Source organism: Didymosphaeria variabile (genome assembly GCF_027946475.1).
Source record: "Didymosphaeria variabile strain IMI 356815 chromosome Unknown scaffold_6, whole genome shotgun sequence".
NCBI lineage: Eukaryota > Fungi > Ascomycota > Dothideomycetes > Pleosporales > Didymosphaeriaceae > Didymosphaeria > Didymosphaeria variabile.
Genome location: NW_026611625.1, coordinates 326,660 through 353,850, shown reverse-complemented (window position 1 = coordinate 353,850; position 27,191 = coordinate 326,660). Strand labels below are relative to the sequence as shown.

General features: G+C 51.5%; 6 protein-coding genes across 6 annotated transcripts; 2 read left to right on the top strand and 4 right to left on the bottom strand.

Annotated features, from left to right (window-relative positions):
- Positions 1-9: 9 nt before the first annotated feature.
- N0V89_008054 (uncharacterized protein) lies at positions 10-1,524 on the top strand (the record flags this gene model as incomplete). Its single annotated transcript, XM_056216813.1, has 1 exon — positions 10-1,524. The coding sequence occupies one exon, from the start codon at positions 10-12 to the stop codon at positions 1,522-1,524; it is 1,515 nt and encodes a 504-aa protein (XP_056068369.1).
- A 1,231-nt stretch (positions 1,525-2,755) lies between these two features.
- Positions 2,756-6,440, bottom strand: N0V89_008053 (uncharacterized protein; the record flags this gene model as incomplete). Its single annotated transcript, XM_056216812.1, has 6 exons — positions 2,756-3,958; positions 4,014-4,100; positions 4,783-4,800; positions 4,849-5,130; positions 5,179-6,291; positions 6,336-6,440. The coding sequence occupies 6 exons, from the start codon at positions 6,438-6,440 to the stop codon at positions 2,756-2,758; spliced, it is 2,808 nt and encodes a 935-aa protein (XP_056068368.1).
- A 2,248-nt stretch (positions 6,441-8,688) lies between these two features.
- N0V89_008052 (uncharacterized protein) lies at positions 8,689-9,422 on the top strand (the record flags this gene model as incomplete). The annotated part of the gene is made up of 2 exons (XM_056216811.1): positions 8,689-8,905; positions 8,956-9,422. 2 exons carry the CDS (start codon positions 8,689-8,691, stop codon positions 9,420-9,422), a joined length of 684 nt encoding a protein of 227 aa, XP_056068367.1.
- Positions 9,423-13,550: 4,128 nt separating this feature from the next.
- N0V89_008051 (uncharacterized protein) lies at positions 13,551-15,609 on the bottom strand (the record flags this gene model as incomplete). Its single annotated transcript, XM_056216810.1, has 4 exons — positions 13,551-13,785; positions 13,835-14,026; positions 14,074-14,562; positions 14,786-15,609. The coding sequence occupies 4 exons, from the start codon at positions 15,607-15,609 to the stop codon at positions 13,551-13,553; spliced, it is 1,740 nt and encodes a 579-aa protein (XP_056068366.1).
- A 5,200-nt stretch (positions 15,610-20,809) lies between these two features.
- Positions 20,810-22,564, bottom strand: N0V89_008050 (uncharacterized protein; the record flags this gene model as incomplete). Its single annotated transcript, XM_056216809.1, has 1 exon — positions 20,810-22,564. The coding sequence occupies one exon, from the start codon at positions 22,562-22,564 to the stop codon at positions 20,810-20,812; it is 1,755 nt and encodes a 584-aa protein (XP_056068365.1).
- Positions 22,565-23,660: 1,096 nt separating this feature from the next.
- SPC98 (Microtubule-nucleating Tub4p (gamma-tubulin) complex component) lies at positions 23,661-26,481 on the bottom strand (the record flags this gene model as incomplete). Its single annotated transcript, XM_056216808.1, has 2 exons — positions 23,661-26,227; positions 26,274-26,481. The coding sequence occupies 2 exons, from the start codon at positions 26,479-26,481 to the stop codon at positions 23,661-23,663; spliced, it is 2,775 nt and encodes a 924-aa protein (XP_056068364.1).
- Positions 26,482-27,191: the final 710 nt, after the last annotated feature.

Sequence of the window (27,191 nt, the reverse complement as noted above, 5' to 3'; positions counted from 1 at the left end):
GCCGTCACCATGGCGGCCCAGACAGGTACACGCCATCCCGACCCTCTCCGCGCTGTCCAGACTGACATGTCAGACGTCGAAAACGTCATGCGCACCATCTTCAAGCGCTGCGTCGTCTGTCCCAGCGAGGCGCCCTCGTGTCCCGACGCATGCAAGGACGGTGTCAACTGCGTTCAAACAACCCAGACGTGCGACGCCTGCCCCCAGGCAAAATGCCAAAGTATCGGAATCCAGGGCTCCGATTCTAGCTCCGGGAAGCCCAATGTAGGAGCCATCGCAGGCGGTGTCATCGGCGGTGTTGCCTTCATTGCGATATTGGTCTTCGTCATCTGGAAGTTCTGCATGAAGGGCAAGAGACGGTCATGGGTTGAGGAACAGGGATGGAACGACGGAATGGACATGTCGACCGCGCAAGAGAAGCAGGACAACGATTTCGCTTCGCGGAGGAGCACCAGGGCATCGACACATACAGTTGCTTCCATGGCGTCTTCCGTCCTCACGCGCGCTTCCAACATTATCCAGATCGCCTACATCCCCGGCGTTACAAATCGCTCAGGCCCCGGATCTCCAGATTTGCTTGTTCCACCTGTTCCTCCGATTCCCGCCATGTCTCCTTCCTCAGGTCTCAGCAGCCCGTATGCAGCGTCCGAGCAGCACTTCTTCGTGCCAGACTTCCGTGATTCGATGGCGTCTGGGTCCACCGACGTGCGCAGCAGCTACGCCCGCACCAGCATCGCCCCAAGTCTCGCTCGTGCCAGTGTTGCTTCGACCGTCTACCGCCAGAACGCCATTGTTTCCCCTTTGCCAGCGCAAACCATCGTGCGAGGAAAGGCGGCAGTCGTGAGCGTCAAGTCGAGCGGTTCCAACAGCCCGGCAGAGACGCCCATGGCAGAGACCCCGCCGGTTCCTCAGATTGATCCCAAACACTCAGTCAAACCGATCCGCATCCAGATGCCACGACAGGGCAGCGGCGCTCCGTCATTGAGCCCTCAGAACTCAGTTCGCAGTACCGCCACCCTCGGCCCAGTGCGCGCACTCAACATCACCAAAAAGAAGGGATCCGATGTCACCCCTCCCAAGAGCTCTTCCTCCAACCAGAGCGACCTGACGGGCTCAACAGCCATATCCGACCACCCGGTGCAAGCCATGCGCCCTCTTACTGAATACTCGGTCACCTCGTCCGACGATGGTGTCGCACATGCCCGTGCGCGCAAAGCCGGAGATGTAGATTCGGACTCGGACTCCGGGGATGACGATCACGCACGCGCGCGTCAAAGCTTCCTGCGCGACAGCGCCCTTGTCAGCGAGTTCTCAGACGACCACTCGATAGCCGACCTACGGTCGCCCTTCTCCGACTACGCTGCCACCGACCGTCCTGTCGCACCGCAACGGCAGACGTCGCGGTCGAGCAGGCTGCAGGCCGCGCCGATGACGCCCATTGTCGAAGAGTCGGGGAAGCGACACAGCGCTGCGTCCAAGAGGACGCAGAGCCCTTTCTCCGACGACCACCGGAGCGATCTTTAATTGCATCGCTTCCGTATGAAAATCTTTTTCCTTGATGTTTGTTACTCTCGACACGGCGTTTATGGAACGCAGCCTGTCCAATCGACGGGCGCGCTATCTTTCTTTCTGGGGGTATCACAGCCAAGGCGGCCTTCTCTGTCATCTCTCTCTCTCTCTCTACCACACTACCTTAGCAGTCTCTCATACCATACCTTTCTTGTAACTTGTATTTCACTTCTAAGATACCCTAGCTTGGAACCGACGAGGTTCGCGGGGCACCTCTTTTTTTTGTGGGGGCTTAGGGGTTGAGGCCTAATTGAGGCGCGTTGTCTGTCGTAGGCCTTTTTAGCGAGTGACGACGCATGGATCGTTTAGCTGAAGGATGGAATGGAAATTGAAGTCATGTTACGAATGAAGCACCGATGTGCAAGGTTCGGGATGGGATGTATGTAGCATGGACTGGGCTAATGAAGCGTGTTGTTGATCAAATCATGCAGTTGTGTCGTCTTGCTGTGGTGTATTTGTGGAGTGGGGTGAGGTCGATGTTCTGTGCGGATATGTGACTGTTTAAATGGGTCTGTCGAGGTGGCATGCCTCTACTCTTACTCAGTCCATTCGTTGCTCACTACTTATTCTCAAATCAGCCGATACCTATGGTATTCATCCAAATACACTGGAATCGCCAACGAACTTGAAAGTGGCCAATTCATAGGTCGAAGAGGCGATGAAGTGTGACTGACTTGATCAATATCAATGATGCTCTCACTTGTGATTATCAGTTCAGAGCCAGCGTGCGTGTGCTTCGGGACGATGTTTATGAATTGGATAACTAGCCGTGCTCGAAGCAGTCTTAATTCGACAAATAGAACTACACCCCGATATGTTTGTAAGCACTCACTATCCACGCGATTTGCAATGCTAATAAGCCAGTTTCATACGACACTATCCTATAGCACGACAAAACAACAGTGCCCTTTCGGCGCGATCAAAAAGCGATTGTCGAACTCCATCATCTCGTCTGTCATGCATGATGCAAGCCGCGCCCCCCGACAATGTCTGAAGAACATGGCTGCTCCCAGCCTGAGCTCCATCCACGCCAGATGTAGACCGATGCAGACTCTGGACCCTGCGCCGAAGGGGTGCATCGCCGTCTTCTGCGCGGAGCTCATCGCGGACTTATTTAGGAAGCGGTAGCCGTCGAACCTTATCATGTTAGAACATGTGTGCAACTGTGTGAAAGGCATCGCAAGTGCTAAAAGAGAACGTACCTTAAAGGATCGGTCCACAGATCGGGATGCCGGTGGATTGTATATGCCTGCGTGCTGACTTCAACGCCTCGGGGGATTTGGTATCCTCCAAATACGGCCCCTTCCTTTGGTACCATTCTCGGCAACGCACCTGGCGCAGCTCCATATAGCCTTAACGTCTCCTCGATGACACTGTTCAACAAAGGCGCATTGTTAACTAGCTCGTTTAGATGCAATGCGTCGCTCAAGCCTGCAATTTCAGCCTCAAGCTCTCGTTGCAACGCAGGCTGCTTCAAAATCGCCCAGACCATATACGTGAGCGTCACTGCCGTCGTGTCACTCCCCGCGATGATCAAATTTCCAGCTTCCCTCTTAACCTCCTCATCCGTGATGCTGCCATCGTCCTTCTCAGCCGCGGCCTCCATCTGTCCAAAGAGGTTCTGCACGCCGCCACCTTCCCGTCTCATATTGTGGATTGCTCGGCTGCCATGCTGCATGACCAGCCCTTCTGCCTGGGTGATAGCGTAGAGCCTGCCAAAGGGAATCCACCTCGCGATGTGCCACAAAAACGGTACTTCCCCTCGCAGCACACTCCCCAGAAGGACGCTCTGCAAGGCATCAATGTACGGCGTCTGTCGTCCAAGCTCCAGCATCCCGAAGCTCTCCCCAAAAGCAAGGTGCGCAATGACATCTGTAGCCATCAGCGTCCACCACTTCATCACGTCGGCGCCGTCGCTCTTCCTCTCCGCATCCTTTCCGTCCAGACTATGCCCTTGGCCGCCTTCCCTCGCGCACTCTTTAATCCGTCGAATAGCAAGACTCGCCTTCTCTCGAATCGTACCCTCCCAGTGCGTAGCAATACCCGTATAGCTGAACGCCCTCGCAAACAGTCTCCGCCTCTGCGCATGTTCCTTGACATCCTGCATCGCAAATATCCCCGGTTTTCCTCCCCTGTGCGATCCCTCGTACCACGGCGATTTCACAAAACGGCTGCCGATGCGGTGAATCTGGGAAAAAGCGGAGAGCTCCGAGACGGCGAGTTCAGCGGGGGCGATGCGGACGGTAGGGCCGTACTTCTGGTGGAGGCTGTCGACATGGTGGATCCTGCGGCCTTTGATGATGGCGAGGCGGAGAGACAGCGCGGTGAAGCGCGTGTGCCATGGGCCTGGGATGTGCGAGAGGGGGGAACGGAGGGCCGTGATGATGCACTGTGGGTGGAGCTTAGCTACGCGTCAGACGGAAGGAAGGCTCGTAGCAACGTACGCGGAGGAGAAGAGCGGCGACGGCCAATGAAATGATGAACACGGGGGAGAGCATGGTGTCTGCTGTCTGGCTATGGTAGTTGATCTTCTGTCCAGGGCAAGCAATAAGACGTAGGCAAAGAAAGGGAATTTTAAACCCTTGTTCTGTCCGCACGACAGGTATCGATCCAACTTGTGGAGTCCGTCCTGTGGAAGCACACAATAATAGGTCCAGGAAGCAATCGCAGTTACTGCCTGAAGATTGACCAACCTACCTCGCTCCCGGTCTTGCTTGCCAATCACGAGTGCAAGTCCACTTTTTGCGGGGGTGGAGGAGCACTCCCGTGCCCGGCAAAGTACCTACCCGCAGTTCCGTGCACTCTATCGTCTACGGTGACACACTAACCGGAAGGTGGAGGAGCTTTGCGATCCATGGCAGTCGTATGCTAGCCTAGCGCGGTGTGGGGTAGCCTGAGTGGCCTGAAGTGAACGCAACCACACAGCATCCCCGACACTCAGTATCGCAACGGCGTCATAGTTTCCTAGACGTAATACCGAGCAGGCCTAAAAGGTTGAAAGGAGTAGCTTGTAGCTATGGGTTAAAAAGCACAGGCTCAATTCATGAGGTGATGGCCAAGGCCAGTGCAAAACCAAACAGGGTAAGAATTTCAGGATGTGCCAGTCTCCGTTTCAACTTGTCTGCTTTTATCGGACTGCTTGTCTCTCCATATTCCGTCATCTCAAGCTGCTCAGAAACATTGTCAAGCTGGCAAGCGTCGCCGCAGAGTCACGTTAAGTGGACGCTTATCCTGTTCGCACATTAGCATCAATTTGAAAGGCAGTTCCCATCCACTTACCCAAAATATGTATGTGTTTTGCTCGCCCCAGTCCCACCGGTCCTCCTCATCTGCCAAGCGAATGTCGAACGCAAACAACAGCCTTGCCAAAGTGACGCGTAGTTCCGCATAAGCAAGCTTCATGCCGATGCAGACATGCCGCCCCATCTGGAACGGTTGGAACGATGCCAAATTGTCGGCTTTCGAGTCTGGATCGAGGAAGCGTTCGGGTATGAAGGAATTAGGGTGGTGAAAGTTGTGCTGCTGGCGGTTTGCCGAGAACTGGTTGTACGCCACGTATGTCTGCGCTTCCTGTAAGATTTATCTCAAGGCAAAGACGTTTGAACTTACTCCTTCTGGTACCCACTGTCCACAGATTGTATCCCCGCCCTTGGGCACCACTCTTGGAACACCGATGACGGAAGGAGGCGCGATCCGCAAGCCTTCGTTGATGACCGCATTCAGGTAGGGCAGATTTCCAGTGGAAGTTATCTTGACTTCACTTTCGGTGGTGAATGCGGACCGGATCTCCTCTGTTACTCGATGCAGGGCACCGCGGTTCTGCAGTAAGTGTCTGGTGATTGCACATAGAGCACTTGCAGTGGTCTCGGCGCCAGCGAATATGATAATAGTCATATTGATCGCCCACTCACTTTCGGAAAGAGCGTCTTTGTGGTCGTCATATCTCTTAGCAGGGCTGACCCAATCCGGTCGATCCACTTTTAAAGACAACCTCTTCTTCGCCATTGATGCACTCATTTCGCGGTGCGTGACTTGCCGTTGTCTGATGCGCTTCGGAATGATGTAGCGTAGCAGCTTGTCGACTGGAGGGTACATGTTGACCGACGCTATAAGGGATAGCCCTTTGCCGAAGTCCTGCGCGATCTCTACCCAAGGATGCGCTCTCCCCGTTGAAAGGCACCCGAAAGATTCCCCAAACGAGAGATCCCCTGATATGTCGAACATGAGAAAGACGAACCACTGAGATAGGTCGACGGTCTTCTTCGTCCACTGCCGTCCTGAAGTGCGAGCCCTAAGCGCGCTTACGAAGCTATCAATGTAGCTTTCAATGACTGGAGACTGGTCCCGTAAGCTCTTGTCGGAGAACGACTGCGCAAATGCTCGCTTTTGTCGGGCATGTGCCTCTTCATTGTAGCCCATCAGAGAGTGCGGTTCATCAGGGGACATTTTCTTGAACCAGGTGCGGTTGCGCTCAAGTGGCTGGTGGCCGGGACGATTGCCGTAGATGTCTTTCCACGCGGAGGGATCAGCATACGACAACTCATTAGGTGCAATTCGAACGATGGGTCCATATTCGTCGTGATATGTCTTCAGTCGCCGGTGTATGTCACCGCTATGTATGGCAATGACGTAGGGAAAGCGGAAAGCTGTCCAGAGCAACGGCCCTGGATACCGTCGGAGAGGGTGAATGAATGCATTATAGACGCCGTATAAAACTCCCACCTGATGCGGTTAGCAATGGGTACTACTTCGATGACTGCACTGACTGTGATCAGCGAGAGCGAAATGACCCCTCCGAGAATGATCCCTTGCGATACCAGGCCCCATCTCCAGAAATCAATTCCAGTACTATCCAGAGTAATGCTGTTCATATTCGTGAGGCCATTTAGAAACGCCACCAACAACGAAAGTTTCGCTTATGGCAGTGCCGATGTTGTGGTTGAGATTGTTGTTCCATCTGAGGTTAGTCTCTGCCCCACGACGATCTGCTGACAACAACTTTAGCGCACACCTGAACTCCAACTGTTCACTTCACTCCTCTCATTTCCCTTATTCGCTAAACACGGTTCGCACACTTCGATCGAAACATCTTATTTTGTCTTAGAGCCGTGGATGATCACGTTTCTAGTTTGTAGCTCCTTCAGGAAGACAGGACGGAACGCAGCACGAACTAAGCCCGGAGCACGGCTCGGTTGCAAACAAGCGGAGTTTACGAAACAATTGCCTTGTGTTTGAGCTGCACGTTCTGTCAAGCCCACACGACGGCCCGCCATGGTCGTCAAGAGGGGAAGATGTCGACTTGAGACAGCTACACGAGTCGCAAACGCGCACCCTGCAGATTATAGCTAGTCGCGATTGTCACTGTTGCGAAGCAAACCCAACGCAGGATTCCAGCAGATAGTATCACCTGCAGTCACCTTCGCCCAAGCCCCCAAATGGGATGCATCTTTGATTCCGGTTCCTGTATCAGATGCTGCCGTCACCGTCCTGAAACCACTCGCTTAAGTTTTGACACAACCTTGAGCCCTCCTCCACCAGTTCAAGTTTCGAAACACCCCATTTGACGTCGCTCACGATATCAAAACGAAACTGCGACTGAATGTTGAAAACGACTGTCCCACTTTCAGGCACAGGGCTCACCATGTCCGCGCAATAAGGAGCGTTGACGGAGGCGTTTTCAATATCCGCTAAATCCCTCAGAACGGCAGGTAAGAGCGCTCGGGCTCGCTCCCTCAGGCAATACGTGCAGACCGCTAAGAAAGCTAATACTTCCTTTTCAAAGGAAATCGCTTCGGGAACCGATACCACTTTGTGGGCATTCATAACGGGTCAGTTATTGCATCGGATCTTGCTCTCCCCGCAATTCATCATCAGCACAAAGCGATTTAGAGATCTCATCGGTATGCGTCGGCCATATTACAGGTTACCGCAATAGAGAGAGACCAGAGATGCCGTACATCGGGTGCTGCAACCGAGGGTCTCCTCACTGGCCGAGAATGCGTAGATGCGCCGAAGGATGCAAGCCATCATGTCCGTTAATATCGAATATGCAAGGCTAATTAGCCAGCATTTTGGCTCAAAGCGGGGCATTCTTTGTAGCGCCGCATCCACAATCAGGCCATTTGCCGGCTATTTCTGACCCGGTGACAGCAAATTTGCCAGCGCTGGTGTTGGCGGCGTAACGCACGGCCGGTGAACAATGAGGCCTGGGCCACTTTGAGCCGTGCTTTTTTCCCAACCTCCATGTCCTTCCACCTAACGGGAACTGTTTGAAGTTTCGACTCCGTCGAAGGGCCGATGGTGAAACTATTGCAAGCAACATACAGCTGCCATGGAGGATGCACATTGATCCTTGTGCTCGAACTGTGTGAAGGGGCTCGTAGTTCACGAGCAGTCTGTCGCTGGTACTTTCGCGCGAATGAAGCCTTACCACGAGGATGCTGCAGACATGCGGCTCAGATCGCCTTCTGGCAGAGCACTAGCGCTTTCATCACGTCCCCAGCCCATCCATGCCTCCGATCTTGCGGTATCAACCTATCAGATGTGCCCTTGAGCACAAGCATTTTGACGCTATGGCCGGTGTGGGTACATAGCGCGACACCATCGGGTGGCCCCCGTACTTCTAATTCCATCCCAGGTCTCACCAATCTAGCCATGCAGGTCGCTTCAAGGATGAAGGTCGCGGCCTGCATGTACGGCGCGTGGACTAGGATGTTTGGTCTGCTCCGTGGCGGCCTACCTACCTAACGGGAAACGCTGCAGAACTACTAGGAGGGAGGTTATAAAGAAGGCAAACTCGACATGCACCGAATTTCGAACAGGGACCTTCGTCTTCAACCTTTTCCTAACTTGGGGGGATCAACCGTACCAGACAATTTCTATCGCCTTACGCTTCTTCTTCTACGCTCACGCCGGACTCATCCTCCCCTTTGCTCACGTCAACTACTCCTCCTACGACATCTTAGTCTTGCTGGAACGTCTAAGCCTTGTCATCACATCAAGGACTACCGAGAATTATTTTTCACGACTACAAAAGGTTCCCCGATTACCTTCGCCTCCCAAACGACAACCGCACTCCAATTCGTCACGATGTTGTGCCCAAGCATCTCCACCGCCCTCATGGCTGTCGCTGCCCTCACCTCCGCGGTAGATGCGTGGCCCCAATGGCCACGTGCGGACAGCGGTCTAAGCAATCTCGCCAAGAAGATGCCTGCGAACACTCTTCCAGCACCTACTGATCTCGAACTGAAATATGTCTTGCTTGGTGTCGGTACACAGAATTATACTTGCCTGACCGGAAACGCCGCGGATGCGCCTGACACAACTGGAGCAACTGGTGAGCTCCCGCGTGTTGATCAAACAAAGAAATTCGCTGATATCCTGTAGCCAAACTCTACGATCTCGGCACGAAGCTGAATAACGATCCTCTTGCGCAGTGGAAGATACCCGCTATCTCTGGCCTCGCACTCTCCCTCTCCGCGTTTGGCACCTGGCAGCTTGACATGTACCTCAACGCTGAAGGCTACAACCAATGGTTGGGCAACCACTTCTTCACTTTGAAGGTTCCGACCTTCTCCCTCTACAAGACCAAGACAACACCCCATCCTTTGGCCATGGTAGCGAAGAAGGCAGATCAAGATGCGCCCAAAACGGCTTGTCAGGGTACTACAGGCGAAGGTGCCGTCAAGTGGCTGTACCTTGCCGATGACACCAACCTGTCGGTGGGAGGTGTCAACACAGTCTACAGACTCGAGACTGCCGGCGGTAACAAGCCGGACACGTGCCAAGGCATGCAAAACTACTTCGAGGTTCCCTACGCCGCCCAATACTGGGTGTACGGTCCAAAGGCATAAGCGCTGGACGTGTGTCGTCCGCGTTTCGAACATATTACGCTACTCGTCTGCGCACACCCCGTTCTTTCATGACCGCTCCGACTGCTCTCGCTACATGTCCGGCTCAAGCCGTTGTTTCTGCATTATACCCTGTATTTATTCTTTTCTTACTCTCGCTCGAAGGCCTCTTATTTTCTCTTCTCAGGCATGGTCGGTTCTGCGTACAGACGCGGCGTTCGTTGGGCGGCTGTCTCGCTTTGCAAATGGGGATCCAAAATAGACTTACATACCCTAATACTCCAACACGAGAATATCAACTTGTCACAGCATCTCAGATCATCGCTTGCTTCTTGGTGTGTCCCATGCAGTCATCTACCTACCTTCCCCTTACAAGCGCGTCCCGAAGCAAGCACGCCCCAGCCTGTCTGTTGCCACTCCTGCTGCAGCCACCGCTCCTCCCATGTGCACCAAAACCTGCCTATCGAAAAAATTCGTGTACCACGACATACAGCGCTTCGGTCTTTCTGCTCGCCATCGCTATCGCCGCCTCCGAGCCCTTTCACCCAGCCACTACGTACTACTCCAGCCACTCCTTGCCACACCCAGCCCTCCACTACGCACGCGACACGCCCAGACAACCCAGTCCGTACATCACGAGTAGGCCTTCCAATCTGCATTCTACCGCCATGGGCCACCAGGTTCCGACCAAGGTACGAACCACAACGTCCTCTAGCACCCTCGCAAGCGCTCAAGGTTACCACAGCTTCTGCCCTCGTACTGGCTACCAACAGCGGACCCGCCCGGAGCTACCGCTCGTCATTCATTACATCCGCACTGTCATTGGACATCGCACGGGTATCGGCAAGGGTAGCATTCATGCGGGCTTGAGCAGGCGCTGCGCACGATTGGTCGAAGGCGGGCTTCCAGCGCAAAAACTCCACAACGCCCCCCGCCGAGCTTGATACCCGGTTGTCGCATACCCGGAGGGCATGCCGCCGGACGGGGATGGGGATATTGAATGATCATTAGACTACGTCTGGTACGCATTTGGAGAATGCGACGTCTGGAAGGGTTCGCTCCGGGCGCGTAGGTCATTTGCTTTGCCTGCGGAGTTCGCCCAAGCTGAGGAGGGTGGGAGAGGGTCCAGTGGGATGGCAATACGGATGTGGGCATGTGAGGGAGTGCGCGCAGAAGTGTGTTGAGCTGCCGTATTTGGAGGGTACGTACTATGGACGGACAGCGAGGCCGCGTGTGCTGGTGTCAGCGGTTAGGAAGCTTGGCTGCAGGATGCGCGACGCGCTGCGGGTCATGTCCGCGGACTGGGTTGGTGGTCGTGCAGCCGTGACCTTTTTTGGAGGCTCAAATGCTGGGGACGGACAAGAGGGGTAAAGAGTGCTCGTGGCAGTTCCACAAATGTCTCTTTTTGTGGGAGGGAGAAGTATACAGTTCGTCGCTCTGACGATAAGCTGCTAGGCCTATTTTGATCCTGCAGGGGTGTAGTGGTCTTTCTGTTAAGCATGATAAGATATGGCGTTCTGCTTTATTGTGCTTTGCAAAGGTTCCATCCCCTTTCATGGCTCTGGTTATACCTTTTCAAAGTTTTCTAGCAATCTATATACTCTAAGCGGCTAATCATTGGATAAATCCTGTTGAATTGTGGTTTCTTGGCCTGGTAGAGGTTAAAATAGGGCACTTAGCTGTTAAAATAGGCGTACCAAAGTCATCTATCCAATAGTAGTGTGAACATATCATAGAAATCCAATTGAACTGACGGAAACTGACCCAGAGCGATAAGAGGGATATTTGCTTTATGCTCGTCGTGCCCAGAGAAGCTGCAGCTTGAGAACGAGCACGAGCGTTTCTTTTAGGTGTATCACAAAGAAACGCGCAGAAGGAGGCATCATACTATCTCTCAGGCTCTTGCGGACTTTCCGTGCATAGACGGCTGAATGCGGTCAAAATCTGGCGATTCGACAACGTTTGCTGTTGCCTAGAGCCTTACGCACAGCCGCAGCCTAATCAGCCGCATGCTGAGAGAGAGGAATGCGACAGCCGTACACTGCAAGGAAAACATTACTTTTCCACTTCCTTTAGTTAGAAAGTCCTTCGATTACAATTATTGACACATTCAACGCGGTAGACCATGGCTACACAAGTCGATATTAGTTGTGCCGGCAGTATCTACAAGCACCAGCCTCTCGATCTCAAAAAGCATCAGATTCGTCTGCTCAGACTGCGCAATTCATCCGAACAAGTACTTGACTATCGTATCATAACTTTTGACTACGAACATGCCCCACCGTATGTTGCTCTGTCGTATACATGGGGAGAAAAAAGCCCGACTGGATTTATCAGCATCGATGGCAAAAAGCTCGAGATCCGAATGAATCTTCTCAACTTTCTGAGCACTTATCAAACAGATGAGTACCTATGGATTGATCAGATCTGCATCGACCAGTCGAACAATCGAGAGCGAGGCCATCAAGTTGATCTGATGTGGAAGATATACAGCCGATGTTATTTTGTGCTGGTCTGGCTTCGAGATGAAATTACCTACACTGTCTCAACAAAGCAGGCAGCTGTGGATTTCAATGATGGGGTTCAATCATATGTCAAGCATGGCCATCATGTATTAGGCTCCAATGACGACAAGCCAAGTCTCGACTACCCGACGCTCATTCTACTGCACAATCCCTATTTTGACCGATTGTGGATCATCCAAGAGTTGTTGCTCTCAAAAGAAGTACGCCTTCTGGTCGAAGGAAATGTATGGGTCTCGTGGAACTCATTACGCGCGAAGCTTGAGGGACTCCAGGACGAGTTACGAAACACAGACATAGCACCGAGCACCACTTTGATGGTGAGTATGCATAGGTACTACCGGTCCCCAGTTACCATGCATACCCTGCATGCCCCTCTAAATCCTTTACACTACGTTACCCACACCGTCGGCGAATTTTGGGACAAGAAATGCGAAAATCCAAGGGACAAAGTCTATGGTTTAATGGCACTGGTCCACCCATCAAGCAAGGTTGAAATTGACTATGAGAAGTCGGTCCAACAGGTATATCTTGATGCGTTCATGTCGATGATAGGAGAATACTGGGATTTGGGGCGCGGGCCCCTTCGTAGGCCCCTTTGTCGTAGGTACCAAAAACGTCAAATCACATGGACCGTCAAACGGAGCCTCAAAGCATCGTTGGGCCTTGCACAAGCCATGGGTTCTACAGATTTGGAAAAATCTGGTCTTAAATCTTTCGTAGAAAGCATTTGGGAGAGGGTTGACCGGCATGAAGTTACAGCAATATCACTGTGGCCGAAAGTGGACGATGAGACTCATTGCATCACATCAGTTGGCTTCGAGCCAGCCACGCATAAAATGTCCAAGATCAGGCGACTTGCAGTGACCTCCGATCGATGGTGGTACGAATTTGAAAATAAAAGGTACTACCATGACTGTAAAAAATGGTCGGGGAACCCGAAACTCCAAGAGTATACCGTGTCACATACAGGTCTACGCTTATATGGCGCTTAGCTATAGATATGTAAAACTTTCCCAATTCATTAGACAACCATGGCATTCGACACCCGAAAGAACCAACATCTTGATCGCTTGAAGCGGATCTCCCGCATCAGCTGTCGTCTCAGCTCTACTCATAGTCTCGTGGTGCACGATAGAATGGTGCACGACGAACGTGATGTAGCTTACATGTCGCACTGCATACCTAGTTTAATAGACTTGAATTGATATGATACCTTCTATTATACCCTCCTTATTAGTAGATATCATATCGGTGCTTTGCGAAAAGAATGCCCCCACCCTACCATGGTACAGCTCCCTATTTTGATTACCTATGGTATATATCTACTCAACTATTAGTTAAAATGCGTTGGTACACCTATTTTAACAGCTTGGTGCCCTATTTTAACATCTACCATAACCAGATCTAGCTATTTAACAAGATCTAGCCAGTAATAGAGTGAATGTATCATACAATTGATAAAGGTTGGGGATCTGTACCATGGTCGGGTGGGGGCATTCTTTTCGCAAACGATAATATCATATACTAAGAACTAATACACCATTACTCCTGGAGAAGATATCTAGTGGATTATGGAATCTTCTAAGGAAAGTATCTTGGGCCTATTTCACAGGTAGTCGTAAGCAACGAGGCTTTGAGCATCTAGCTCTGTCAAAGTATCAGTAGTTCTCTTCTCGTATTTCGAGTAACTATTGAAGATCCGAGTGGCTTCCTGCAGCAATGTTGTTCCCTCAGAGTCGGTAGCCGGTAGCGTTTTGGCGTAAAGGAACGCCGTGCGGCAGATGTAAGGACGCAAGTGGTCTACCATTCGATAATGCGGCAGAATGTCATCCAGGTATTGCCTTAATCTAGATCAGTATCATCGAGGTACGATATATTGTTCTCGCTTACCTGGCGATCGTGTAACTGTGAAATCTGACGTAGTGCATGGCCATCTTGTATTTGCAGTGAAGAGTTCCACGGCCAGTAGGTCCAGCCGTTCGTTCAAGATGAGCATGTGCTTTAACGTGTAGCGCGAAGCCTTCATGTGCCAGACCTTGCCGGATTTTTACATCGCCAAGTGTATAGTAGAGAGCTCCAGTTCTTTGAGCATTAGCATCAGTTCGCCACCACAGGTAGTCTCTACTAACCGCACGGAATAACTGTCCGTTCCCCCAAAAGCTTGAACGCGATCGGATATCGCAGTTTCAAGACATTGGGCCGCTTTCTCATTCTTGTTGAGATGGAAGTAGGCATGCGCTAGCTGATAGTAGGCACTAAATAGCCAGTCTCTCTTGAATCCTGAAATTTCCTCCCTAATCTTCATCGATATCTTGAAGTACCTTCTGGCCTCTTTCCATAAGAAGTTGAATCCGTACGCGATGCCCATGTGAAGATTTGCTTCAGCTAAAGCAGACGAGGGCTTTGAGTGTCGAGCTGTTTCCGCCGCTAATTCTTTCTTCGCATAATGTAAGTAAGCTTCTCCGTCCCGCAATATGAAGGCCACACTGATACGCCCTCGATAAATGCGTTGGTCGTATTCAGACGTATCAGCCATGCTTTTCGCGGAGGAACATATTGATTCTGAAATATCAAGTATGCGCGATGCTTCTTTGGGCTGACTGGTCTCAGAGAAGTACCTGAACGAAGTTAGCTGAGGTTGGGGAGAAAATCTTATGATCGTACACTGCAAGCTCATAAAGAAGCTCCACGAGGTCTAATGATGGTTCTTTCAATCTTCCTCGCTCTCTGAACTCAATATAAGCCTGACTAAGAGCATAGACATGCGGTGACCATTTCTTGCAGCTCTTCCATCGATTGAAGTGGCGCTGAGTGCCGGTTTGGTGGATGCGGTTGACGTACGGCCAACGATCAGTGAGCCTTCTGAGGGTTTGATTGAATACTTGCTCAGACAGTGTCTCGTCCCGAGCAATCTGGGCTCTTGTGACCTTTTGCACCAGTCTATGGACCGTGAACTTTGATTTCTGCGTTTTCTCTACCAGCGAAGCATTGATCAGCGCCCTATAATGTCGGATGAACTCCGGCTCGCTCGTAGGGTAACCAGAGACTTCATCTACTGTTGGATCAGGTTTCAAGAGCTCTTCCCTTATTCCTTCGGGGTCCAAAAGCGACATTACGCAAAGTAGTCTCGATGGTTGTTCCAACGATCCGCCGCCTGTTGACGATGGTTGCAATGCCCATACTGATGCGAGATTATATTCGTAATCTTCGACACGGTGTTCGTCAAGGTAGATCGTGTACAAGTCACTTTCTTTAGGGTGCGCCTGACAAAACTCCAGTATCGTAAGTTTGCACTGCTTGATATATGCGCCGACTTGCATGACGGCGAGTGGTAGTCCACCCAAGCGAACACAAAGATCTTGCGCGGCACCTTTGACTTGAGGTGAACTAGCCGGGTTTGAACCGGCGAAATGTGACAGAAGCTCTCCTGCATCTTGTTTAGGCAGCGGCCCCAGTTCCAGCGAGACTATACATTCTGGTGTTTCGAGATGTGATAGAAGATCGGGCTTGCGCGTAGTCACTAAGACGCTACCACATCCCTTCTCAGGCCAATAAGGTTTCAGGTCGGCCCAATATTCAACGTTGTCGAAGATCAAAAGCCACTTTGCGATGATAGATCCGGATTCTTGTCCCTGCCCGGTGGTTGCGGAAGTGGGAGCTGGCATTCGATAAGGCCTTTTGAGCCACGCTTTCAAGGCCTCTCTATACTCGTCATCACTTGGTTTTTCGGTGTCAGAGAGTAGTCCGACTTTTTCTGCAAGCTTGCTGAAAGTTCTCTTCAGTCGAAATGTTGTATCCGATTTGACTATCATAATGACATCGTACGTGTTTTGGCAACTTTTCGCGAACTGATAGGCGAGCTCGGTCTTCCCTAACCCCCCCATACCCGAAAGACATAATGACCTTAAAGGAGTGAGCTTGTCTGTATCTGAATCGTTCGGCTTCAGCTGTTTAAGCATCTCTGTCAGCTCGTTAGTCCTCCCCGCAAAGTACGCTTGTCGATCCAAGAACGATTCAGGATATTGGAATGGTAATGCTGTGATTATGCAAGCTGGTAGTGGACTTCGGATAGAAGTGCTCGCAGTAGGGGGAGAGTGGTTCCGATGAGAGCTCGGTGGTGTCAAGATGACCAAAGAACTGCCACTTGGATGACCTTAGAGAACATCAGCTGAAACATCCAGATTCTGGGTCGAACCTACCCGAAGCTTCTGAAGCAGGCGTGTGCGATGGGGATTGTTGCCCGGGTGGAGAATTAAGAGGTACTCCTGATGAACCCTGTTGGGTCGAGGGTGTAAATTGTTCGTAGGGGTTTTGAGGCTGCGTTTTACGATTCTTATCGACTTGTGTACGTATGAACTCGTCAAACGTAGATCTGGATGTGTCGTGCCATATAGATGTTATATCATAGCGTACATCCAGTGTTGTCTCCTGCCCTCCCAATCCAATGCGCACAATAGTTTCAGGTGTGGTCTAGATTCATTTAGATGAGAAGACTTTCATAGCATCGAACTCACTGCAGATGCTTTTGAGAAGAAATTTTTGAGGCCCGATTTCGAATAACAGATGAGTAAGCAGAAACGACTGTTAACGCTGGACAATGGGCTGTCACGACTTGTTTGAATTGTTGGGACGAGACGCACACCGCTTCGAGAACTTTCGCAGACAATACGCTCTCGCGGACGGCTTTTGCCGGCAACACGGACGTGAGTCTCTCTCGGTGACCGTCCAACTCTATTTGTGGTACTCCCAGCAAGAAGACACCTCGTATTGAGCTCAGTGATGACTTCCAGGCATATACACGGTGTATCGTACTAGCAAAAGCCTGGCGAGTTTAGTTGGCATATTAGGGACCTCGGTCCTCGAACATACGGCCATATCAGGGGGTTCATACTTGTTTCACCATTAAACCACCCATGAACTCACCTATGAGATATACTGAAGGTGGCTCGCTCTGCTAGATTTGTCAACAGTTGACATAATATCGTCGCAGCGACGTACGCCTAGGCTTTGTCCACGAGGAAGTTGATAATCGAAAAGCTCGATGAACAATGTAGAGCCTCGATCAAGCAACCAAGACAAAGAATCTTTGCTGCTCATCGCATGTTTGTACTCAAACACCACTGTGCGCTCGGGTGTCGGCGAAAGCCTGGGGACGATTTTGTCCCACGGAACCACGCCTTGTGGCTTTTTGGAGTCATTTAGATCGGGTACATATACAAAGCTGGATGGGTCGTTTAGCGCTGTAAATCAGAACTCATTAAGGACTGCGGTACTAACACAATTTCTGTCTCCCGTTCTGTTGCCGCATATACCTCCGCCAGCAAGTACGGAGCCATATGGACGAATACTACTCGTTGGCTTGCAGGAAACTTTAGGTGCTACAGGCGTTTGTAAAATATGTGGACAGAGTGCGGGGTTGGGATGCAAGGCAGATGCTGGTGCCTTATTAAGAGCGTCGCACAACCAATGAAGCAAGGGTGGATGTGCAACGCCTCATTCTTGCCCTCTGAATCTTGCCTGCGCTGAAGCTGCACGCTGATAAGCCGCGAAGCGCGCCTGCCGATTTACCCACTGAAGTTGGCACAGAACGGAAAATGAAATAAACAACGAAGTGCCGCAGAGCGCATCATCTGGACAGTGCTAGCAATTTGAAACAAAGCTGGGAATTGAATGTCTCAGTATAGTTCAGCATGCAGATCGACCTCTGGGGATCCAGCTCAATCGCCTCTCAACTGCAGCCTTCCCACTCCCAACCGAGCTTAGGCCCTTGATTGCGCATTGTGGCTTTCGAAGTTCATAAGGGGAGCGGTGTGTTCATTATCAAGGCTTGGACCCGGAGAGACACAATGAGCTGGAGACTGTGGCGCTGTGTGCTGGTCTCGCGAGCTACATGTTAGTTTTTACTTTGCATAGCACAAAGCGAAAACCTTTCCTGATGCATTGCAGGTACCAGTACTGATATTCCAAAAGCCTTTTCATAACGATTATGGGGAGATCTTGAGTCTATACGTCGTCGAGCCAGCAACATCCGGCGGTAATACAATGATCAGTCTCAAGAGTTACATCTACAAAGAAATCACCAAAGCTGAACCTTGCCTCATCAACGTTCCTGCAAGCAGCGATTGAATTCACTGGCCTCACTGGACGTAAGGTCTTACGTATACCGCAATTCTTGCCGCGGCCAAAGCCAACAGCCATCATTGCGCCCAAGTTGGATACCTCGATGAGATCCCAAGTCTTAAGACCCACCCCAAATTAGAAGTTCTCCAACTACTTAACTTTTGAAGGGCCCGCAGGCCGAACAGTGAGAATACTCCTCTCTTTTGTTTCCTGGTGAACAGATGACCCCAATTTTCGGGCTCACCCGTTACACCCTCACTGGGTCTCAATCAATCCCAAGGCCGGGAAATTTTCAGCCACTGACATTACTTCAAACAGAGGCTCTGGACGCTGTCGATGTCTCAGCCTGCAAAAACGCGGTTGCCTTACAACGCAAAGGCGTCTTCTAAAATATCAGCAACCGTATCTTCTTACACGCGCGTACGAATATTCATAGAAGGACTCTGGGCGTCATCTTATGCGGCTGGTCTTGATTGATACGGAGCTTGGGCATCATCTTACCGCAGTCGGACAAGTGCGATGGGGATCGCATTTCAATTATCCACGGATCACGGCAAGTGGACAGTAAGTAAAGATCTCTCGCCAAACATTGCTTTAGTAAGTCGATCCGGTAGCCAATTTTTGAGTGAAATTCATTCTTCCACCGGAGAAGGAAGCAAGCGTCGGGTAGTAGAACTAAGACGAAGCTGGCGCAGAACTCGAGACTCACTAGTGGATATTGATGCTCGTGAGGGCTATACGATCGCCGATCAATCATTAGTGACGCAAGGCTATCCCGATGTAAGCTGACTACAGCAACATCCTAGTCAATCCGGTGTGAGACCCCTGCACGCATCTCGCAACATGGCAGTGCTCTCATTGCGTTTTTTGTCGCGCACCCAGAATCCAGCCACCGCTGGGATCTTTTCAATTCCTCAAAGAAACTTCCCCAAATGCATCTTGAAATCATCATTTGATAGACGTTTGTATCAGATACTCTCGCCAGAACCCCCACAGAAACTTCATTTGTTCCAAACACGAGGCTGCTATTCGATATCATGAACAAAGACGACCCTTTCGATAATTGTGGACTTGACTTTGGATCTGTCCGTGCCTACTTTTCCAGGCCTCAGACCCACTCTTCGAACAGTGATCACGAACATTCAATCTCACTAGGCAGTAACGGACCCGCTCCCGAGCTTCATGCGAACGCTAGTCTATCTCCCACATCTCTGTGCTCCAGGAACAACCGAATAATATTCGTCGCCGGATATCCTACTCCGGAGCAAGTGGTTAGGCTTACTAAAGACTACAAAATCAGTCCAGAAGTGTGGCGTCGGCACTTGGCTACATCTGATCGTGCGATTGAAGATACGAAGCTCCCCTCCGCGTCATGTAACATCATTCAACTACGTTTCTGGACAATCGCCTCGTGGGTCAACACCTTTGACCGTCATCAGGTTACAATTCAGTCTCTGAGGGAGCATGCAGCCGCTGGCTTGAAGAAATACCTCGAGACGTTGATGAGTCTGAACTCATGGAGGGCTGGAGATTCGGTTGTGCGCGATTACGAAATCCACGACCGCGTCTACTTTAGCCTTGAACAAGTTGTCACTATGTACACTCAGGTAGAGCGAGGCAGCGAAAGTGACGAAAGTGGAGAGACTTGGCTCGGTCAGTCGCATACTTTGCTCTTCCAGAGACTCGCTGAAAATTTTCTTAGTATTAATCTGCTCGGATTGCGGACGAGATTTAGCTCAGAGTCCAGGTGGTCCATGGCTTGGTGAACGTCTTGGTGAAGCGGGATTTCACGTTCGAACCTTTCCAGTACCCGAACATCGCATATGGTCGTCTTCGAACAATCTTGTGCCCGAAAAAGAAGCCATTAACCCGACATTTAAAGCTCTTCTGGGAGCAATCCCACAAAGCCTTGCTACGCTGTCTGAAGACTACAAGTCAGGCCGCGACATTGGACCTATTGACAGCAACCCAATGTCGGTTCTACATCGCATATTTTCATTCTTCGTCTCCAGCGAAGCTTACTGCCTCTCATTTATGGCTGACCAAATCAAGCAACATTCGTCCCATGACAAGGGTACAGCAAATGTCGCCGATACCGAAGCCTTGTCCAATCTTCTACACTGCCCACAGCTGTTGGAGCGCCACATAGACGAACTACGTTATGCACTTCGAGTTGTGAGAGACTGGAGGTCAGATGACCATGCTTCAAAAGCAGTTTCAGCCACTCTCGACCAGGATCTGCTGTATCTCATCGAACGCGCTCTCACGTTGAAAAAACGTGCTGAGACCTCAATTAGTCTTTCAATGAACGTCGCCAGTATTGACGAAGCTAGAAGAAGTGTGCAGCAAAATAACTCTGTCTTTAGATTCACTGTTATTGCGTCCATTTACGTTCCACTATCATTCGTTGCTACTGTCTTTGGCATGAATTTCAGACAATTTGGGCAAGGTGATCTTTCCATTTGGATATACTTCGTAGTTTCTATTCCTGTATTCATTGTGTCTGCTTCCGTTTTGTTTGTAAATCCGCAAGCTCTCTTCGCGTTGTTACATTGGATCAAGTTGAAATGTACGTAAGAAAAATTACAACCTCATGTTAGATGATTAGCTTCACATATATTATCACTGTGCTCCGTCAAGTTTGCAAGACTGTGAGAAGAACTTACTCTCCTAAGGAACGTATCATCTCCTTGCAGATAATCTGCCATGCCGCGCGGAAACAGCATAAAATTTCGCTCGACTGCTTTAATGATTGTCCAACCCAACCCACTCCCCCGTCCGTCCATTCTCCCACCCGACAACTCCACGCTGCCCAATCATCCAGAGACACTCACACTGCTGCGGATTGTAAGAGCCATCCACAAGCCTATAGTACCCTTTCCCCGTCCCCTCGCCTAACGTATTCGCCCACGCCGTATCGCACATCACCACATCGTCCTCATCATCCAGCACCAGAATCGGCGCATGGCACCCCGTACATTTAGGTATCAACCCCTGCCTGCCCACGCGGTTAATAGGCAGCGCGTCGTTTTCCGCATCAGCCCACATCCTCCGCGTAATCTGGAACGTGATGGCAGGAAAATACTCTTGGTAGTTTCCGCCGCCCTGCCAGTCTGCGTTGAAGTACCGGCCGTCCTCCCACATGACGGGCGACCAGGCACCCTGGCGAGAGCCGTCTGTGTAGCGGTACGAGTGTGCGTCGTGGGCGCCGACGTAGCCGAGTTTCTGGCGGTGCGCAAGCGACCACTGGAGTCGGAGCGAGGGTCGCTTCTCGTACATGGCTAGAATGTCTGGGTGCACTTTGGCTTTTGCTTTATCGCCGCTGGCTTTGGATCCAAGGACGACTTGAAGGATGTCTTTGACTACATCGAGCTGGCCAAGTTGGGCAGGCTGTTGGAAATTCGGATGGTACTGAGAGGTGCTGCAGCTGGGGCAGATGATGGTCTGGCCCAAGGGCGGCATGGGCAACGTCCATGGACCTAGCGTCTTGTTACAACCGGCGGTGGAGCAGACTGTGTAGTCCTGCGTCGAGTCGCGCACGACGAGCGAGTTTTTGATCTGGGCTGGCGGCTTTGTGAAACCTCTGGGGATGAAAGATCGCGCCCCTGTTAGCTGGATTCTGTGCTCCGGGGGACATCTATCCTCGAACTTCTCCATCTCACAGCCTCCCACCTTTTCGCCTGTGACGTGCCCAAACACCTCGCACATGATGCACCATGGATAGTGCACAGCCAACGGCGGCGACCGCCTGTCCCTCACGTCACTCATCTGCTGATCCCACTCATTGTCAAAGTACGCCGTACGAATCGTCGCGTTGCTATACTTCTTCCACTCTTCTATGACCTCGCCGATCTTCGCAGCCCACAAGTCCCTGTCCAGTTGGGCCTGCGCCTTTGTGCAAGCCTTTGTCTTGTGGTCGAAGTTACCACAGTGCCAACAGAAGTCCAGTACGTCGTAGGCCTCGCGCTGGATGCGGCGGATGTTGAGCTTGAACTCGTTTGCTTTAGTGCACTCGTCGAAGCTATGGCGGCCGTCACCCGTGTCTTTGCACCATGTACAGAACTTGCCCTCTTTCTTCGCGATCTCGTCGTCGCGCTTGAACATGTTGCCTTTATATGGACATTGGCTTAGGTAATGGAACTCATTGCCACAGGGACAGCGGCTGTCGACGGGAATCTCTTTGGCGGTGCAGATGCTTTCGGTGTGGCCCTGTTTCTCGCATCGCTCACACTGAACGGACTTTTGTACTTGATGTTGGCTTTGAGATGAGTTCAGACGTTGGTTGAATTGATGGTTCGAGGTCTTCTGGTTTTTCTGCTTATACTTCTGATTTGGATTCTGGTTGTCCCATGGCGTGTTTCTCCCTTGGCCATTCTGGCCACCGATACGCTTCCCTCGATTGTTGTTGCCCTTGTTCTGGCTGTTGCTATTCCAGGGTTGTGGGTCCTGATTGTTCCATTGCCGATCCGGGTCAACTCGACCTCGTCCCCTTTTCCCCATCGCAGTACAGACGTGGTCTGCCGTTCAGAAGCGTGTATGACAAGTACCGATGGCGGGGCGAAAGGTATAAGGAGGCAATGGCGCAAAGAGAGATTGATGAAGAAAATCAAGATGAGAGTGATCTTTTGATACCATCCGCATCCCGTATCTAGTGAACAGTAGCCCATGGCGGTAAGTCGCCCTGCCTTGAACAAAGACCTACTCTTAGTGCAGATGTCGACCTCGAACAAAGCGTGCGGTCACAGCCACCGCCGGTTCCGGAGACTGACCTTGTCGCTTCTTCTTTGTTACCAGATATTACGACCTAATGGAAATCACAAAGGCAAGCCATAGTCTGAGTTAGCGTTTTGGAATATCAAATATACTTGAGTGCCGCTACACGACATAGTTTCAGACTATCGTGAAGCCAACCGGAAGCCAACCCGCATAACGTGATCTCAACAAACATTGGGTTGCCGCAGCATGAGTCGCACAATCAGGTTGCATCAAACAATATATACCCGAGGCGGACTTCTTCGCTTTAGCTTTCACCGTATCCATATCGTCTCCAGAGTCAATTGTTCAGGGTCTGCGTATTCTCAACGTGAAGCTCAGCATCCGGCACGTGGAGGATCACGAAGGATATAATGCGCGAAAGCAGAAGGTGACGAGACGTGAGGTTCGTAAAAGAATCGATGCGGTCGATAATCGAAGCGGGAACCGGATGAATGGAAGAGATAAAAAGGCATCACTGGATCTCAGGCGTTCTCTGCGTCGTCTATAATGCGTAAGACACCGATCAATGTATAAATGAAGTGTTCGGAGGGATTGCATGAGAAGAGTCATGGAACGGCTGTCCTTCAAATTCAAAGGTGCTCTCGAGGTAGTTCCTACTAAACGCCAGATTGAGCGTAGTAGCAAGGGTATCGTATAATATCATCTAGCTTCCTTTTTGCGATGGACCCGCGTCCGTGTGATACTCGTTCAAAAAAATAACGAGAAGACGCAGTGTCAACACGACACAGGCTGATATTTGCTTCTTCGAAAAATGGCCAAGCAGCCTCGTACGGGAAACTCAAACGCTGCGCTCGACCTCGCTAGCTCTCTCTTGCTGGATTCAAGAGCCGCTCTTCCCACTGACTGATTTCGTTCCGGCTGCAGCGGGGGTCTCCCTTTCTTTTTCTCGCTTCTTGTCCCGTCTGTGGCTATGCCGCCTCTTTGGTTGATACACATCGTTGAAGTTCATGACCATAGCCAACCAGCGCATGTCGTGATCGGGCTGATGTATCAGGTCTCCGAGGAGGATGGTGATTCTTGCACGGAAATCTTTGATCAGGTGCGCCAGTCGCTTGCGTAACGCGGGGAGGACGTCGTCCTCACCAGTACCACCGTCGCCGATGTTGAGTAGTGGAGGCGGAAAGGGTGAACCGGCATCTGAGCGTGAGGCGCGTTTGTTCGAAAAGGGATCGGGTGAGGAGGTGTCTCGCTCGGTGAGTCCCCAGCGGCCGGCTGCTGTGCGTGTTTCAATCCTTGCGGCCTGCTCCTGGATCCGAGTAAATTCGGCTACGGAGAAGGAATACAGACCGTCAACAGCATCCTTGTATGCGAGCATTGTCTTTAAAAGCTCGTGGAGCTGCCCTGTGAAATCAGTGCTCTGACTTCCCAACAGGCCTTTCCGCGTAATGCTGTTCAAGTACTTGGCATGCGCTTCTATCATATCGTCGAGCGTACTCTCTGGTTTGTGCAGAGCTTCTTGAAGCTCATTCCAGGATGACTCGATGACTTCGAAAAGGATGTAGTACTGCAGCTGGTCGACAAAATGAACCATCTCTGCAATACCACAGCGAACCTTTTTCCAGTCTGATCCGAGCTTGTCAGAGACGGTGCCCAATACACCCCGAGCACCGGTCATACAACGTCGCCACGTAGAGCCTAAGGCAAACTCCACGCGTTTGACGCGCCAAAGAAAGTTGAAAACCTTGAGGTACTGCTTTGAGCCGAAGGGCGTAACGATTACGTCCACAGGCGCGTCTATCTTATATTCGAGCGTGAAGACATCCCAGCCAATTTCGCCGTGGGATAGCTCAAGCATACGGGAGTCGAGGCGGCGAAGCACATCGGGCGAATCGAACTGGGCGTTGGAATTTCGCACGGCATGCTCGAGCTGTGCCGTGAGCGTATGTCTGTACTGCGTATTGGCAGGACGATCTAGGTTTGCCGACAGTGACTCCATTAGGACAGCTATGAAATCTCCCGCACCGAGCAGCAGGTACTTCTTCAGTGCCTGTAAGTGTTCAAACAATTTGAACTTATTCGCCATCAGATCGATCAACCGAGCCATGGTCGTCTTGTATGCATCGCCGATTGACTGCTCGAGGTTGGCCGTGTCGCCATAGTGCAGTTCTTTGGAGGCTTCCTTTGAATATGTGTCCACCCACGCTGCGTCTCCACAGCCGTAGCGGATAAAATTGAGCGTCTTTCCGATTAGGAAAACTTTGTTCGCGAATTCTTCTGTGATGATGGTCGGTATCATCTTCTCGTTCAGCTTGTACTTGTCTTCCCAAACGCTTGTCGCACCCCCCTTGCCTTCGTTGCTGTTAGCCAAAGCTGCTTCGTTGATGTCCTCTTCGCTCTGCTCGTAAACAAAGAATTCGCCGAATGGATCTGCAAGCTCGCCATCATAGATCCATTGTCGCAACATATCGTAGAATGGGCGTGTGACGTGAGAGAGCAGCCGCTCAGCAAAGGTTCCAACATAAGGATCACCGTGAGACAGTGAGAAGGAGTGGATGAGTGTTATGAGCTCTCCGCCTTTCTTTCTTCTCGATTCTTCCACCATCAGGCTCATCAGCCGAAGTCCTTGTGTGGCTTCGCGAGTCCATATAACGCAGCGCTTGAGTGTTACTCCAGCTTTACCGATGCCATGGTGCGGCTGTGCATCGTCTAACTGCGCCAGGGCCCTCCGGATCTGCCCTTCCAAAGTTGCGACGAGGCCCAGATACGATCTCAGCTCTTTGCCCAGTGCCGAACGAAAGCTCTGTCCCACCAAGCCTCCTTCGGTCGACTCCACGAATTCTGAAAGCCCACGATATAGAAGAGAGGGCTCCGCGAGGGTGTGCAGCAGGCTCACGAGCGGCACAGGCAGAGACGACGGCAGCTTGATGGCGGTGGATGAAGAAAAGGCGAGGTTGGTAGACGACAGCCCTTGCAAGGTGAAGGGCAAGTCTCGCAGGAGCGCAGGCTCAGTAGGGTCTCCTGTCCCATGTGTTTGCTCTCCGTCGGTCATAGGCTCCTTTGCGGCGTCTTGTGCCCGCCTTTCGCGCGGCCGTTCTAGCCGTCCTGCCCTTTCCGCAATTGCTACTGGACGAGTAGCTCCTAACTGGGGATATTCATCAGGGCCACCTTCATTGACAGGTATCTGTGCAAGACCGGGCCGCGCGAAAGCGTCACGAAAAGCTGGGCTGCGCGAGCTTCTTCCATTGCTAGATTCGTGCTGTGGAGGCGTCGCCGGGTCATGTACGCGGCCACGGCGTTCTGAGGATTCGGGTGCGCGTGGTAAATCGGATAGCTCGTTGAGAAAGTAGAGCATGCGCCATTTCTGGTCGAGCACCGGCTGCGACACCAGACGCGACAGGAGGTTGTTGAAGCGTGCACTTTTCTGCGCGCCGCCCACATCGGACAGCACTGGGCAGTGTTAGTCAACGATCTGCGAGGTACAGTTCATTCTCACATCGTCGGTCGATCTGGCTGGCGACATGGCTTATGTCTGCGACAACGGGAAGCTCGCCGGCACCGCTGAGCTCTCTGTAGGCGTGGTCGTACGCGGCATCGTAACGTTCGTTGGCTACGTCTTCGTCCTCATCAGGGTCTTCGGGCACAATGCGTACGAGCAGCTCGTTCAACGCGTGTTCGACGCGTTCCCGGTTGAACGAGGCCATTACGTCGCGTCCATGCTGGGTGTTTTCTGGGTCATGTTTGCGTATGCCCAGATCTGGCGGGGTCGGAGCAGTCGGTCCGTGCGCCTGTTGCTCTGTCTAGCCTACAGTAACAACTTCATCAGACGGATGGTAGGTACGATCAAGCCCACTGCCATCGAGCCATAAAGCATCTGGTCGGTCTTTGCTAACTATAGTATTTTGCAGGACAGCTCAAGCCCCACACCATTGGCGCCGCAGCGTAGTCTACTCTAGATGTAAAACCATGGTCATGCCCATCTTGACAATGTCAATTAGCTCTTCATTCGTTAATGTTCACGAACTCGCAGTTACGGTCATGGCTCACCTCGACGGACGCCTCCAAACACTTGCAATCCGTCAGCTTTCTCTTACCTGCTATTGCTATTTGAAACCATCTCACCTCGTCGCCTGCGAACGCCTTGAGTGGCTTCAGGGTCTTTTACTATTATGTCCATGCCCTTTGCCCTATCTATCTCTTTTCAGGCGCCCTCTCCAACCATCACATTCAACTTCTCAATTATTTGCTAGCAGTCAAGTCTCTACTCGTCTTTGCTTCCCAAGCACTGCTCGTCCGCAACACCACCATGATCCCGATCGAGCGCAATACGACTCCCCAATCCATAACCAGTGAGGTAAGCCCTCGAGATCTAAGCAATCGTTCGATTCCGGCGTTCATCTAATGAAGTTTCTCT